At 38.7% G+C, this 17,943-nt stretch overlaps 1 protein-coding gene across 1 annotated transcript in view; it reads right to left on the bottom strand.

Annotated features, from left to right (window-relative positions):
* Positions 1–429: 429 nt before the first annotated feature.
* zbtb16a (zinc finger and BTB domain containing 16a) overlaps positions 430–17,943 on the bottom strand; it is a 26,114-nt gene continuing 8,600 nt past the window's right edge. Inside the window, exons 4-7 of the mRNA XM_056446910.1 lie at positions 17,463–17,574; positions 16,048–16,218; positions 11,078–11,245; positions 430–4,436 (exon numbers count right to left, since the gene is read on the bottom strand). Coding sequence (XP_056302885.1) covers positions 4,207–4,436; positions 11,078–11,245; positions 16,048–16,218; positions 17,463–17,574 — 681 coding nt within the window. The 3' untranslated portion in view covers positions 430–4,206. The remainder of the gene's footprint in view (positions 4,437–11,077; positions 11,246–16,047; positions 16,219–17,462; positions 17,575–17,943) is intronic.

Here is a 17,943-nt window from a genome sequence, read left to right as displayed (position 1 = left end):
CAACACTAAAATTCACAATTCTAAGAGTTAAAAGGCCTTTAAATAATCGTCACCTATACAAATTATTTCATATTTACAGAAAATATGTTGTTCATTGCTTTTCTTAGTGTACATGAGGGTGAATAAGTCGCAAATACTTTAATGGTAAAATAACAGATCAATAAATCCTGTGAGTTGAAGACATGAACAAGCCAGACAAACTTAAGTCCATTTTTTTTATTTTTTTCTAACTGCAGATTTAAGGAATACAACTGAACATTGTTATCTTGAGACTCATAAATAAAAAAAAAAAAACAAAACAAACAAAACAAAACAAAAAAACACTACAAAAACAATCTACTGTTAGTAGGATGTAAAAAATATCTTTCACTATTAAAGGCACAAAATTTACTTGGTGACAACACTGAGAAGAAAACCTGCAGCATTCAATCTCTTTAAATTCTTTATTTTTTTTCACACTCCATCAGAGAACACTGAAATGTTACAAAGAGATGTGTCTGATCCTACACCAAAAGAAAGACTACATCAGGAAACTGATGCCAATATCTGTAGCACGACATCCAGAAAGTGGTGCTACAAAAAATAGCATGTTGCTGGAAAAGACAAAGGACCGTTGCAAAGCTCTAATGCAAATTAACGTTTTTTATACAATTGACAACAAACAAAACAGAAAAAAAAATTGGGCACCTTCTAAGATTAGGCTAAGATTAGGTGCTGAGGTAGACGTAACTACAACAATTAAAATAATAATAATAGAACAAACAAAAATAAAAACCCCAAAAACAAAACACTATATTCTTAAAGAGCAACAGGACTGGCACTTGTGCTGTCACAAGAGGGGAAAGTACAGACAAGCCAAGGAAAGGAGACGAGGATACAGTACAGAAAGAGAAAGGGGGACGAGAAACCGCTTTATTACATAAAAAGCTTTGTTATGCTTGGTCCGACAGGGCAATTGGTCCTCAGTGCTAATATATATAAAAAAAAGACAACGTCTTGGTGCTTTGTTACTGAAACAGTTTAGTTTTGGCCTCAATGGCACATGCATGGCAACACAGCATGAAATGGCTACTCTTTCTAAACACCACACTGGAACACAGTGAGCCACTCCAGGGATGCAATGATGACAGCTTTCTTTAACATAAGTACTTTAAACAACAAATGCATCAACAATCCGAATGTTAAAGGGACGTTGTTGAATGGTTTACTCAGCAAACCTGTTGCTGAAGGTAAAGGAGGAAAAAAAGGAAACGAAAGCAAGTTTGATTCTCAAACATTAAGTTTTTCCCCTCAAAGCAGGATTACAATTCATTGTGAAAAACGCACATATTCCGATCCAAGGAATGTTTGGCTTGTCTTTTCAAAGCGTGTATAAAACACTACAATACTGCTGCATTTGATCGCTGGCCAGTGGAGCCACTAAAAATGGATCAAACATTTATTACTCAAAACAAAATAAGTTGACTCGAGATCATCATGGCACCCCTGGAGCCCTGAAGACACCAATAATTTTCTTGAAAATACAGAAACTAAGCAGATATATTTGGACAATTTGTTGAACAATTTCATTTAGGCACAAAGATATTACAGAAACATCAGAAGAACATTGAGGGAAGAACTATATCAATGCCAATATTTTTTAATCACGGTGAGAGAAAAAGTGGCATAGAACGACTTTCAAATTAGTGCATTTGACACTAATGTGCACACACACACACACACGCACTCATCTGATCTCACACACACTCTCAAAGCAAAGTACAAAATCAAAGTTACACTAGCATGTGACTTAATATCTCGTATTGTTGCCACATATTGCAAAACTCTGTTTTACCCATTTAACATCAGTCGACATTATCCATTTACAGAACAAAATATATAATATTTCTGCCTTTTTTCATGGAGCTACTAGTTTTTCAATTCTCACAGGAGGCAAAGGATGCCCAAAAACTCACAGTGTTTTCCAGAAAACAACGGCAAGACACACGACAATTACATTTCCTTTGACGCGTCCTCCCATCCCTTCTTTTAGTCACTTCAAGTAAAGAAAAAAACAAAACGTTGGCAACGATGATTGTTTTGTTTGAGATCTCGTGTGCAATGGAATCGATCATTGGCATCACATCTTTTTTTTTTTTCATTTGTTATTTTCACAAAGGAGAATGTGGCTGATTTAGTCCTTCACCTGCAATGTATTGACATCCAGAAAGCAACATTTACCACTATAGGATCACGCACTGTCCAACATTATTACCGAAGAAGAGCAAGGCAAACGATTCAAACGAGAGAATAATGATATAAAAAATGAACTACAAAGTTTTGCCCCGCTGCAACCTCAACAAATGGAAAAAGGGACTGACACTTAATACAAAAATATCACAATTTTATATATCAAATGGCCTCTGTTGGCTCTTGCTCAGGACTACACTCATACAAAGAAACATGTCAACTGACAGGATTTTATTTTCATTTTTTTTTTATCTTCCTTTCCTCTTTGATTACCACTTGCAGTCCCAATTGTCCAACGCACAATGCACTGCTGCATATGACCTGTTCTCGTTGGCTCGCGCTAGGCGAACCTCTTTTTTCACATTACAAAACTACAATTCTATTCACATATTTTCAAGTTTAACGTTGTTGTTTTTTATTCTTTTATTTTTCAGACTTCACTTGTTCCATACGCACCTCCCAGATCAACTCCAACCCCGAACTTAAGGCTTCAGAAATCTCTTATCTGATCTTAAGGTAACATTTACAGAGGTGGGGGGACTGACAGGGAAAGTTATGATTATTATTTTTTAACCCACCTTTCCTATAAGCAAATCTTACCCTTTCATGTTCATCGCTTCCCATATACAACACTTGAAAGCGTGAGATGAAGTTGCAATAATGCTAAACACAATGTGCTTTTGCAAACGAAACACAACAAAACTTAGAGGTAGCTTAAAAAAATGACCAAACCCACCAGCTCTTTAACAAGCAGGGTTAGTATAAACAATAATACCAAATTTGGTAAGATTAATGCAAAGAAAGAAACAAAAATAAAACAAAAACAAGACAAATAATCTCTCTTCACCATGGCACTTAATTTCTTAAGTACTTAAAAGCACACGTCACTTCTCCAAAGACATACGCACGGCAAACAATCAAATATACAAAGGAAAAATTAAAACACTAGCACATGAGGTCACAAAAAAAACAAAAACAAGAAACGAGGTAATTCAAGTACGATGTGCTGAAGTAAATCAAGGTATAATAGGAAACACGGACAAAGCAAAAGGAACCAAACCGAAAGAGTGGATCTGCTCTGTTCTTTCAATCCCAGCGTCCCCGGCTGGACAGGCCGAGCCTCATGAACACACGGATATGTACGTCACAGTGGCACTCAGTCTACAAGCCACCCAACAAAAGCAGCTTCAGTCATCATTTTGGTCTCTATAACAACAGCATAAACAGTTAATTAGATGTCTAGTGTGTAATGGATGTTCTGGATGTATTGCCAAGTTACTCGTTTCAGACGGTTAACTGATTTTCGAAGCAAAGGAGGAGATAACTGATACAGTGTGCGTGTTATCCAACAAAAACTGTCGTCGTGAAGTTAGCTTGTAATGCGCGCTATTAAATTGAGAGCTTAACGAAAATAAGAAAAGTGAAAAATGACATGAGTACTGAGAGCTTAGCTGATTTGTATGCTGGTTAAACCAATAAGCCCTTAATGAAAGTGAATCATATGGGAGGGATCTACACGCAGACTGTTTTTTTTCATTCACTTTAGTCCCAGTTTGCTTGACGGTTCACATTTGCTGTGAAGTACCTGACGGATCTAAGTGCTGCGATCAGGCCGATCAGTCAGAGATAAACAAACACTGCATCTCTATCGTGAACCAGAAGAGGGCGTCCTTACTAAAAGGAGGAATCAATGAAGTGTGTGTTGTTTGAATGATGTCTAACATCTGGGATGTAAGCCGTTGTGTAGACAGTGAGCTTCCCATATGATTCAGACAAAAATGATTATAACGTGATGCAGTTTTTGCGATACTGACGGGTAAGATTTCTGCTTTTTTTTTGTTAGTTCCTGTCCGTTCGCGCTCCACCTTGCCTCCTTCTGATAAATCCATCCATTTCCTGACTGTGTTTCCAGGCGCTTTTACCCCTTGGCCCTCCCACTCCCGTCCCTCCCCCTGGCTGGCTCGCCCGCCTGCCGCTTCAGACGTAGCAGAGGTAGAGGTAAGTCTTCTCTATCCTCCAGTCGGGTGGGATGTCTTCAGGCTTGTGGCCCTTCATGTGCTTCTGCATGGCGGAGAGGCTGGGGCAGTACTCCAGGCAGATGGTGCACTGGTACGGTGAGGCTCCGTTGTGGGTGCGCAGGTGTTTGATCATGGCCGAGTAGTCCCTGGAGCGCTGGTGGCAGAGCTTGCACTCAAACGGCTTCTCACCTGCACGGGGACACAGAAAATGTCACGACTTTGGAAGACACGTCAAGAGATGTTTCTGCTTCTACACTTGATTTTTCTGATAGGAAGTCAGTAATCAAACGAGTGCCTTGGATTTATCTCCAGTATGGGGCCGAGAAAAGGGTTAATGGTAACCAACACCAGCAGTCACAGAATTACAACATAACCGGATCACATCGAAACACTGCCCTCTCTCACCCACACACTGCACTTGTGTAGATTACACTACCTATTAGAGTATGTTTACTTTCAAAATGGGGTATAAATTCGTCCTTTTTAAAATGATTTTGAACATAATTAAGTGCTGTTTGCCAATCAGACAATGCTTGTTTTTTCTTGCTGTCAATTGTGGAAAAAATGATCAATAAAAGTGTCATGATAAACCGCTGAATTTAACTGCAGGCGCTGTGTGATGCGCGTGCACATGAAGGGGAGTCAGATTTGTCCGGGGAGTCCGATTTTGATACAACTTTCCTTCACCTCCTCTTTGGGTGGACCCACGGGGTTTGTGTTATGCACTGGTCACTACTAACTGAATGGAGAAGGAGCACACAGTTATGTTTTGTTAAATAAGTTGCATATAAAATTTACGTTTCAAAACCGGCCACATTTTGTAAAACTCGCCTATGCCATTTTTTCACCCGCACAATAAAAATCAAAACTGCCCAATCTGGCAACACTGCTTAGAAATGTCATTCTTTTTTTTTGTTGTGATTTAAAGTTATTCAAACAAAGATGGCACCTTTTTGTGTTTATTTTATGCAATAAAACATTTTAAATTAGGAATAAATGTCATTACATTGTTACAAATGAATATAAAGAATACAGTTACATTGAACTTTCTATTGATAAACACAAAATTATATCACAATATTGAATCAAAATTACATTTTTTCTTGCAATTTTGACTCTGAATCTAAGAACTGAACACAATAAAGAAGGAACTGTAAGGAAAAAGGTCAGAGCTGTAAGATCTACATTCAGAATTGTGTGATAGCCTTTGAATTGTGGGATAAAAAACAACATTTTTACATTATAGATAAAACATTGAAAGGGAAATCAGTTACTATTCAATAGCAATGTAAAGTTAGAAATGACAAATACTCAAACTACTGAACACAAAAGAATATTTGGAAACATGTTGGAAACCAGCACCCATTGACATCCCTAGTAGGTTAATTTTTTTTTATTTTATGAAAGTCAATGGTGCTGCTTTTCAACATTATTCAAAATATCTTCCTCCGCATTCAACTGAAGAAACTGAAACAGGGTTGGAACAAATGGAGGGTGAGTAAATTATTTTTTTGTGAGCTATCCTTTTAATACAGGCATGTCCCTGAACGTCCAGATTATACATGAGCTTTACATTTGTCCACAGTGCATCTTCTAGGCTTTTACCCATAGTCTCCCTCCTCAGTCTCCTTGAGGGCCCGCTGGCTTTAGCAGAATCTCTCGGAGAACAACCAGACAAGCTGCCAGAGAGCTGTTCAAATACTATTCATACTGTAATTGAGTAGTTTTTGTGAGAAACTGTAATTTACTAAGTAGTTTTAAAAATATGTACTTTTACTTTCCCTCGAGTATATTTTTAGTGCAGTATTGATACTTTTACTCAACTACTTTCCTTCAACCTGCAGTCAGTATTTTTTTCCTATCTACTGTATGTGGATTAGAAAAATCAGTCCTGTGATTCCTGTCCAATCAAATCGCACATAAAAAGAGTAATCGCATCATACTGAACTATCTCAAGACATGGGCACTTTATAAATGCAGAAAACTGTTTGGAAGCATTAAAAGTATCCAAGGAGATGTCCAAAATCTTTACAAGCAATGATTGAGTGACTGTTTAGACCAGAGAGTCCCAAAGTTGGCCCATTGTCACCTTTCATTTGGCCCACCTTTTCATCTGAGGTAACTTTCTTTGGTTGTTTGTTTTATTGCTGAGCTAAAAAAACAAACAAACAAACAAACAAAAAAAATTGAAATGAAATGTTTCAATTAAATGTTGTAAATGAATCAGATTTTTTAAAAATGTAAATAGTTAAATCGACAGGCAGAGGACTTTGCAGAAGACATTGGCGAGCTAATCAAGGCTAAAACTAGTGTAACTCCATTCTGTTATAAATGAGATTGTTTTTGTTTTTATTGTAATAAGTTTATTATAAAATGTAAAAAATATATATACTGTATTAGTTAATGTAAAGCAATGTATTCTAGTTCTCCTTAAATATTATTAAATGAATTAGGAAATTACCCATGGTAACTATATTTACCTTCAGCCCACTAGCCTCAATCAAGTTTTGTTTTTGGCCCTTCATAAGGAAAAGTCTGGCCACCCTTGGATTAGATCGAGAGACTGTTTAATGAATGAAAGATGATGGATGTTTTCTATATAGCCCCTTTCACACAGTGATACCAGTCAATATCCGGAAAATTAACAGAACGACTTTACTGGTAAATTCAAAAAAAGCGCTGTTCACACAGGCAAGGACGTTCCGGAATTTTTCTGAAAAAGACCACTTTCACATCCATTCCAGAACACCAGTAAATTCTGACATCAATAACCAGAAACAACCTCTAAATAGGGATCTGGCTTGATGGTTCACTTTTATTTAAAGCTTTAGCATTCATGCAGCTTATCCCAGAGACATGCAAAGGCAGAAGCACTAACCGCAGAAAAATATTTACACATTTGTCATTACAAATTCTGTGAATGGATAAGCATTGTGAACAACTTCGATGAAAACATATGGAGGAACACTTTCGCATGTCGAGATGTATATAATCTGTGTGTGTGCTGGCGCTCACCGGAGCACTCCTGCACTTCACGTGCCCACATGTCAAGCAGAGCATGAAGGTAAACAAACGACGGTTTATCATAAGCAATTTATGGATAATTATTTACACAGTTGGCATTAAGAAGGAACATAGAAACGTTATCTGACCAAAAACTAGCAGCTAAATGTGTCTGGAAAAGTATCCAAAGGCTTTTATTTTCATAAACAGTGCCGATGTGAATGCTTCTGAATGTTCTGGTTGGCTTGAGTAGACGTCTCACGTCAGCACGTTCTAAGTGTGAACACTCTTTCCAGCAATTTTCCTTCTGCGTTCACACAGCGCAGCATTCCAGCAAATTACCAGGAATGTTACAATTTCTCTTTCCGAAAATTGCCGGAACTAATTTACCAGTATTTTCAAAAAGGGCCTGTTTACACATACAGACCTTTCCAGAAAATTTACGGTAATTTTCCAGAAAGGTTTGTATGTGTGAAAGGGGCTAATGATGACCAAACTGGCCTTAAACAATAACTAAATGCACTACAGAATATTAAATTTACACACACATCCACAAATTACATCTAAACGAATTAAACTTTGCCAGCGTAATCCTCGCTACTCTTGAGTACTTTTAAAAGGGCTACTTTTTACTCATACATTGAGTAATGTTTACAACACATACTTTTACTTGAGTATGATTTTTCAGTACTACTTCCATCACTGCTATTCAATGACTAAAAACAATTATCCCCAAAATTCTATGGACATAATTAGAAAATACTGGACATGTCATCATCTCCACTAGTTTTAGTTTTTTCTTTTGGTACCAATAAAAAAAGAATGAAACTTTTGATGTAAATAAATAGAGACAGTAATGCAAACTCAGTGCATTTGTTCTATTCAGATGACCTTTAAAAATGTCACTAGCGAAGCCATTGATACGTTTTGGATTGAAGAATGCTCATGTTGTCTAAAGGCATGCTGGGAATGCAAAGTCTCTGCACTGTTTGCTCAGGTCTTCTGTTTGTTTAGTGGAGGGATTGAGGAACCTTGACCTCGGCGGTTCGAGCAATGTCATGTCCGTCTGCGTTTGTGTATGCAGAGGCCCTAATGAGATGGTCATTAAACCGCCGGGACTCCTGTGATACATGCACGTGTGGTCAGTGTACTTTAACTGCACTGTAAACAGGGCAGCCTCAGATAACCAGGCAATAATGAATTGCAAATGGAGCTGAGTTATTGATTGGCCATCGACAGCAGCGGGCCTGCCAATGTCGATGCTTCATCAAGCGGCTCCCTTTTTGCATGCCGTGGCCTTTGACTGTGAGCTTGTCGTTGTTCTTGTTATCTCCGGAGTTCGGTGCTCGTTGCCGAGGCTTTGCTCCATCCCCACCCAAAGAAGCCAATTATTTGACAGGCTTTCTTGATAGTTTGGTTTAACGGCATCTTTTTTTTTTGCTTGGCAGAGAGGGGGGGATGATCTGGTGCCTGTCGCGTGCGGCCGAAAGACCTGATCTCTACAGTAACACACTAATCCCCTTGTCAAAGAGCGAGCTGACAGCACTGGAAATGGCTTGCCCTTTGGTGTGGGCTTTACAGAGCGCCAAGACATAAGAATCAATCCGATATCACCTTAACAATAGGAAAGGGGTCTCTTTACACAAGTCTGTTCACAGGCATTGGCTGCAACTGTAATCTAAAATTGCACACAACTAGTATGCAGGTGACCATGATGGATTAAAATAAAAAAATTGCAGACCAGATAGGGCACTAGAAGCGCTTACCTTGTTAAAATCAGGAATTTCCCCAAGCACTATTGCTAAGATCATTATTACAAATGTGTTAAAACCTGTGTTGTTAGCTGTGTAAATCAATGCTCTTGCTTGTTTTTCGCTATATAAAAGTATGTGTTTTGTAAGCAGCAGTATCAGTAGCCCTGTATATGCAACAAGTAATTCAAAATATTGAAAAAAAAATGGCCATTATTTACTTATTTATAGAAAAAGTTATGGATATGAAGATAGCAGCTTTTGGTTATGTATGACTGTAGCACTAAAGATATTTTAAAGTGCCCACTCATGCCATTCTAAAACCTTCTAATTTTTAGAGGTCAAAACCACTTATTTTTCTCTGTATTTTCTGCAGACTCAACTCTTCTCACTGTGTCTGAAATGGCTCATTCAAGGACCTGGTCTTTCTAAACACTAAGTCTAAATTCCTCTGATTGGTCCCATGAGGCCCAGTATCCTGTGATTGGTCTAGCAATTACAGTTGAAGTCAGAATTATTAGCCCCCAGTTTATTATTTTATTTTATCTTTGGCATGATGACATTAAATACTATTTGACTAGATATTTTTCACTACACAGCTTAGAGTGACAATTAAAGGCTTAACTAGGTTAATTAGGTTAACTAGGCAGGTTAGGGTAATTAGGCAAGTTATTGTATAATGACGGTTCGTTCTATAGACTATTGAAAGAAAATATATAGCTTAAAGGGGCTAATCATTTTGACCTTAAATGTTTAAAAAAAAATTATAAACTGCTTTTATTCTAGCCATATTAAAACAAATCAGACTTTCTCCAGAAGAAAAAAATATTATCTGACATACTGTCAAAATTTCCTTGCTCTGTTAAATATAATTTGGGAAATATTTAAAAAGAAAAAGAAATTCAAAGGAGGGCCTAATAATTCTGTACATGAAATATACAAACACTGAAAAGCTGCTTAACAGTAGAAACTGATGTTTATTTATAGTTAAAAGTAACACTGAAATCTGATCAATCTACATCAAATATACATCAATCTACTTTATTAATCATGTAAAGCCCACTGTTACAGAATTACAATATCACCTTTAACAACAAAAAAAAATACAAGCAAATGTTTTTTTTTTCCCCTCGAAACCACATTTACATGATTAAAGGGTCCTATTGTGTGTTCTCACAATGCAATTGGATAGAAAAGGTGTTTATACTGTAGGTCAACCCATGAACTTACTCCAGTTTTCTCATTGAGCTGATCTCCTGTTTTTGCACGTCTGGATTTGTCAAGATTTAATTTATATAAATGAGTTATTTTAGAAAACATGAATCAAATTTGATTTAGAGCTTACTATGTCTATGTTGCATCTCTACAACGTTGGGTCAGGGTGGTAGCCTGTTGCATTGCTCAGGGACAGGTGTGAATGCTCTTGAATATGAACCTGTTAGTGGCTCTGGGGAGATGCATGTGTCCCTTATGATAAGTAGAGACCATAATAGGCCATTCAGACAGTGTTGTATGATTGTAGTGGATTTTTGATTAGCATTTCCATTTAAAAATGGCATTGAAATTGTCGGCAAAATGTAAATGTGCTACAATATGCTATATGTGTTATTCATATATTTATCACCATTTTCCCAAACTTTTTCAGTTTCAGAATGCCATCAGTGCAGAAAAGCCATCTATTCAGTGTGCAGGATGTGATTGCTGCAGTCCAAAATGGAGAAAGTGCTTTATACAGTAAACATGACGTGATGTCTACTAAAAGATTCTTTAAATGCTGCCTTTTCACTTTTACAAATTTTTGATGCGTGTTTCTTTTGTTGCAGAGTAGATATTAAAACATCTTTGAAAATCTAAAAGTGCTCATCAAGAGCAGCACATGGACGCTCGCTAACAAAATACCACGGATTAGGCATTTCAAATGTTTTCACCCCTAAATGAAGAACAAATAAGAACTTTGCTGTGAGTAACTCTGGCGTTAACAGGGCACTTGAATCAACATCAGTGTTTATAAACCATGGAGGTCTATCTGTTTGTGTCTCAACCTTGACTTGATAAACAGGAGGAAGACTAAAGTACCTGTATGAACACGGTAGTGGGTCTCTAGCTGGTGTTTGAGGCTGAACTTCTTGCCGCAGCCGTTACATTCATAGGGCTTCTCTCCGGTGTGGATGCGCTTGTGTCCCTTCAGTGTGCTCTCGTCTCTGAAGCAGCTGCCGCAGAACTCGCACTCGAACGGATGGTCACCTGCTGGACATGAGTTAAGTCAGATTAAGTGGTGCAAGAGTTCAAGCCAACCAAAAGACACTATAATTTACACTTGAAGTCATTTTTATACCTCTACTGACAAAAAAATGGTAGTCTGGGTACTAAGATACTTAAACCATAGGCATACAGTGTTGCGCAATGTTTGAGACATTGGAAATAAATCATATAACGAGTTATTTGCTCAAAAAAACAACAACGGAAAATCAATTGCAAGTATGACGTCCAATGTGTATCAATTTAAGTGACCGGTCTATAATATTTATTTCAGATCAAGCTATCGCAAGCTCTCCGTACATCATCATCAGTTGTCTATAATAGGTCATTTCGGTTCCATCTTCCTGTCTTCCTGCACTGTAATGGATATTCAGAGGTCAGTAATCAGCGATATTATAATATGCGGGGGTGTTTCTTTTTCTGCTCTGTGCACTAATTGCATTTCTGTGTCTCACTATCAGCGAACCATATATCATTCTCTCTCCGTACAGATGCACGAGTCTGCCAGGCGTGTAATGTTCCCCATATTTAATGCATTTCACTTCTGCGCGGAGGGTTTAAGTCATCGTCTATGACCTACGCGTTTCATTATCTGGCTGTCCGAGCGGCACCGTGCCTGGGAATAAATTGCATTTCTCGTTATGTACTGTCATGCTCAGACTCTCGCCGCCTCCCGTTACCAGACAATGTCAATTTCCTCAGGCACGTTTTGTGGCGAGACACAGTTAAACGCCTCACATTTACACGGCTGCTCAAGCTCCACCGTCTTTCACTTCACCAGTAATGGGAGAGAGAGGGGGGAGAGGGAAAAAAAAAAGAGGGAAGACACACACAGACACAAAAAACCCCACACATTTCAGTAATCAATAAAAGTGACAGTATTTATTTGTGTGCATGAAGTTATCAGTCGCTGTAAGAAATTTGGCGCTTCAAAATGCCTCCTCCGCAGAAGAGATCACAATCCGTCAGGCTCCCTGACTGCTCCTCAGCACACGACGAGAATAGCAATGGCGCCAAATTCACCTGACTTTAATTGCACCTAAGCTGGCGTTTCAATCGAAGACATCTGCGCTAGCCTCCGGAAAACTGGCCACGAGTTAAATCCTCGGGCTCGTTTCTACCCTTGGTGAAAAGCATCTTTAATCTTTATTTGACGAAATAATTTGTGACAGCTCTCTCTTGATACCATGAGGCACAAATTCATATCGTAATACTCGGCTGGTGTTTTTTTTTAGGCTACCTGTTATGTAAATGCACCGTGTCGCTGCTATAAACAGAAGGCAATTTGCTTATCAAATTCTGTTTGGCGGCTTTGCTTTGTTTGGAATACATTAAGCTTTGAGGCAGTAAAGATACAAGGTGATAGATCAAGATGCTGTCAGTGGCTGCGTGTTCCTCGCTTCCTTTCTGTGTCTGTCTGCAAGTCTGGTGGCTGTAAGGCACAAAGACATTTGGAAAGCTTGGGGGCTGCCACCTGCGTCCCTGCGCCCCGAGGGAGCGTTGCGGTAGCGTACCTGGCCGGGGTCTGCGGGCACCGCCTGGCGCCTGGCAGGGCCGAGGCTTATGTTAAGGCAGGGGCCGAGTTCATTATGCGCTAAGCAGCGTAAATCAAGGATCCATCACTGCCAGGGTCTCGACTGGGCTGCACTATCAAACACAGCTGCGAACACAAAACACCCGCCGCAGATGGAAAATGGGCTCCGAATAAAACACAAGCACAGAACAACAACGGAATATTAACGAGGCTCGGCCGGCAGCGTGCGGATCGGAAAGGGGGAGCGAGGGGGCTGCCATGATTATCAGCCCTAATAGATGCCAGCGTTCGCTCACACTGTGCGCGCCTGTAAAAGTACATGAGCAAGTACGTTCAAGAACACAAATTCCTCTCTAAAATCAGCAGAAATGCGTGTAATCATTTTCTGAAATCCTGTCAAAATTGGTTCCGCATCAGCATTTAGGCCGAGGTATGACTGAAATCAAATTTAAGCTTGGGTTTGAATTACTGAGTAATGACTGTGTGGGCCCATAATCACTCATTTAAGTTATTTTTGAGTGGGCAGCGCACACACACACACACGCATTCAAAGTAAAAAGGGATATATGACAAGCTAGTGCTTGTTTCTACAGTGCAGTGATTTAAAGGGAAACGCACAAAAAACAAAAACAAAACATGAAAAATACTTTGTGATTATCTTTGAACTATGACTAGGGATGTCAATGGATTGTGACATACCTGTAGTATCTCAAACTTATTTGTTTGCACAAAAATATGCACAAACTATATACACTACCGGTCAAAAGTTTGGGGTCAGTATTTTTTTTTTTTTTCCATGTTTTTTTTTAAAGAAAATTATTTTATCCATCAAGGTGCCATTTATTAAATGTAAAATGTAAATGCTTATTTATTAAATATTATTTATTACTTATTGTATGCAGTTTCAAATGAAATTATTACTCCAGTCATTATTGTTTTTATTACATTTACCATAAATAATAATAATAATAATAATTAATGTTACAGTGATTTCTGAAGGATCATGTGACTGAAGACTGAAGTAATGAAGCTGAAAATTCATCTTTAAAATCACTGGAATAAATGATTAAATTAAATTATAAACTAATTTTGAACAGTTATTTTATAGTGCGATAACATTTCACAATTCATACTGTATTTTTGATTAAATAAATGCAGCCTTGTTGAGCAGGAGAAACTTATTTTAAAACATTTAAAAATCCTACTCACCCCAAACTTTTGACCGGTAGTGTATATTTCTGTAAAGTTCTTTAACCAAAGAATTCACCCAACCATTTCGATTTTTTTGGTTGGTACAATCTTACCGTTGAAGTCAGAATTATTAGCCCCCCTGAATTATTAGCCTCCCTGTTTATTTTTTTCCCCAATTTCTGTTTAACAAAGAGATGATTTTTTCCAACACATTTCTAAACATAATAGTTTTAATAACTCATTTCTAATAACTGATTTATCTTTGTCATGATGACAGTCAATAATATTTGACTAGATATTTTTCAAGACACTTCTATACAGCTTAAAGTGACATTTAAAGGCTTTACTAGATTAATTAGGCAAGTTATAGTATAATGATGGTCTGTTCTGTAGTCTATCAAAAAATATAGCCCAAAGGGGCTAAAAATTGACCACAAAATGTTTTTTTTTTTTTTTTTTAAATTAAAACTGCATTTATTCTAGCCTAAAATAGATTCATTAATTTAAAATAATGCAGCATTGCATATACAGATTTCAATTCCCAACATTTCATGATCGGAACTTCATTTGCAAAAAAGTGCTGAAGCATTCCTGACGGATAAACTTTTCATAACTAGTTCACAAATAGTTTATTACTAGTACAGAGTCAATCATTCTGAAATTCCAAATGACGAAATGTGAAACCACTTAATGCATGTTAAACATCAATCTATGTTAGATTAACGCATAAATAAGATGACTTGAAAGGCTAACAAATGTATTTATATGAGCCGCCTGATGAGTCACACACAGTAGTGATTGTTTAGACTCAAACCTAATAATGGAAACTAATTATACCAGCAATAATTCTAAATGACATACAAACTACACCAAGCAAATACATCTGGTGTGGTTTTGATGAAAGGGTACTCGAGCCCTATTGACGTTGCTGTAGGAGTACACAAGATAAAAAAAGGTTGGGAAACATCGCTTTAGAGGAATATCCATTGCTTATCACATCAGCGACTCAGTTTCCGACATTAAAAAAAAAAACACTGTGAATGAGATTAAGAAGATCAAAGGAGAATTAAATGCGAGCAGCCAGTCTTCTTTTTTTGTCCCCTTAAAAAAAAAAAAAGACTTATTTTCAGTGGTTTTTGCAAGTGCCAATAGCAGTTTTTCCCTTTCAGCTCTTTGACAAAAGCCCCCACATCACATTAAACGGGTGCTTGCTAGCGCTCATTGTAATTTAATACACGCCTACAGAGAATTGGGTTCAAACTAGCACGACGCTGCGTCACAGGCTCTTCTCTCTCCCTCCACTCCACCGTTGACATTTATGCATGCAGGCGGCAGAGTCGGCTCCGATGTGCAGCCCGTCGAGGACAAGCGAGTACAGTAAGCATTCGGCCGCCTTGTACCGCCAGCCGGCCAATAAGGGCAGAGCGGCCCGTAAACAGGCGGGCTTTGCTCATCTCCCGCTTTCGCTTCAAATATTCATCCCAGCCGCCACCGAGTAAAGTAACTCTGACACATCAGGCTGTTATTTAAGGTCAGAGACGACGGGGAAAAAGGCTTTCTTGAGAAAATGGGATTCATTTCCAGTGTCTCATATTCGGAGACAGTAATGGAGAGCGCTCCACGAGTCGCCACATCTGCTCAGCCGCACGTCTGGCCACATGGGGATGGATCTGCCATATAGCAGGGCCGGTCCGACTGGGGAGGGTGATATCTGCGCTGTCACAAGCCATCACAGCTCTGTGGCCTTTCGCTAAATGACATGTCACTTCAGCCTGCTATCTTCATTCCATCCACCTCCATCCAGAAGGTGATGGGATGACGGGTGGGGAAAAAAAGGCATCACAATGACTGTACCAAGGAACCACCGATTTAAACAGTCTTCAGGGTGAACCACTTCTCAGCATGTTTAAAATAATCATTTGGATGTGCATACAACATCAAAGCATCAAATTAGTATGTATTACTGCTCCGTTCCAAAAATGTGGCTCCTGAGGCCACCGGTTTAAGCAAATATGTGACATTAAGAAACACAAAACCAAGTGGTAAAGAGCTGATGGAAGACCTGTATGCGAACGGAGATGGCGCTTGAGTGCGGTGTGGCTGGGAAATGTGCGGTTGCACTCGCTGCAGATGTAGCTGCGCACGCCTGCGTGAACCTCCATGTGCTGCTGTAGAGCCGTCTGCGTCTGGAAGCGCTTCCCGCACAGCAAACAGAAGATGGCCATATCTGATCCTGGGAACACAGAGAGAGAGACAAGTTGGCATACATTGGTTCATTTATTCATTTTCTTTTTGGCTTAGTCCCTTAATTAATCAGGGGTTACCACAGCGGAATGAACCGCCAACTTAGCCAGCATATGTTTTACGCAGAGGATGCCCTTCCAGCTGCAAGCCATCACTGGGAAACACCCATACACTCATTCACACACATACTGTACACTACAGACAATTAAGCTGACCCAATTTACCTATACCATATGTTTTTGGATTTAGGTTAGGTTTAATAATAGGTTTAGGTTGGATTATGGATTAGGTTTTAGTTAACAAAAAACTGCAAAATTGACTTTTGGGGCAAGAAAAGTTGATTATTAGAATTATTTTTGAGTCCAGGGAGCAAGGAACATCACAATCTGGCAACAAAAACAAAACATGGTCCATTGTGGTCACAAACACTGCAATTATAACCAATTAATCAATTAACATGGCAAGATGCAACTATTTTCTTTGTAATCATTTCAAATGCATGCAATGAGTAGTCAGAATATTGAATATAGAATGAACATGGATCACTAAACGAGAAACAAATGCCATTTAAGAGTAATTGAACATTTCATTAAAACTATTTTGACTTCATGTTGTACTTTTTAAATTGACGCCTCTGACTGGCTTCTGCATTCTTAAGCTCAACAGAAACACGTCTGATTAGTTGTACTGCTCAATGCTGCAAAAAAACGTGCAACAAGAAAAGTGATGCAACGGCTACAGATCTAAAAGTAATGCCACGAGCTGACACTTTTAATTCATTTTTATATTTTCCTTTTATCACAACAGTTCTGAAACGCTCATATACAGATTGAGTGTCTGTATATGAGTTAGGGTTGGGGTTAACCCTAAGTGTCTCTTTCAATAGACAGATAATTTAGATTGAATTAAGAACTTTTGAGGTTCAGGACACTGTGGAGTACTTTAAAAAAATTTTCAACAGATTTGTGTTGAGCATCAGTTAAGACAACATTAGTACCTGTCAGCTTTAATTTTGGGGAAACCTGGATCACTTGGAGCTTTTGTCAGCTAATTTCATCTTCCGGGTTTAAAATAATTTTTGGGGCGGGACAATCAGTGACATAGCGTGAATCTGTTAGTGAAGTGATGATGCGTCGGTTTCTCATTATTATTCATAGTTGAGTTTTCTTGTCCTATGAGAAGACCCTGCTTAATTATTCATGAGAGCACATGCTTTCCTAAGGCAAAGCAGACCTGCCAAGCTGTGAGAACCAATGACTGGGTGAGGCCGCGTCTGCACACGGCACGAGTCGTATATGTCGTTTCCATGATCCATGGGGTTTGCTGCGTGTTTTCCCCCACGATTCTGTCAGGGCCAATAGAGCAAAGCTGTTGATTTGCAGCCAGCATTTTTGTTGGGAGAGCTGTTCGGGAATTGGAAAATGGCAGACCTCGTCTTTATCAGTTGAGTTTGTTACCATTCAGACACATCACCTAGATCTGTGCTGCTGTGTTCACCATATGTTTACAATCCTCCAGATTACTGGCAGGGCTAATCGTTGAGATAGACAGGGAAAGAGACCTGCTGCACTGCTGTCCACTGTGTCTGCATTCAGACCCAGGGATTGAGGAGGAGAGAAGTGTTTATATAAACATGATTATCTTTATGATGATATAACACATTGCGGTTATGTGTATATGAAATTACGAGAAACAAATGTAGCAGGACATTACT

This window comes from Danio aesculapii, chromosome 21 (assembly GCF_903798145.1).
Source record: "Danio aesculapii chromosome 21, fDanAes4.1, whole genome shotgun sequence".
In the NCBI taxonomy this organism is placed as follows: Eukaryota; Metazoa; Chordata; class Actinopteri; order Cypriniformes; family Danionidae; genus Danio; species Danio aesculapii.
Note: the sequence above shows the minus strand (reverse complement) of the source record. Positions and strands in the feature narration are given on the sequence as shown.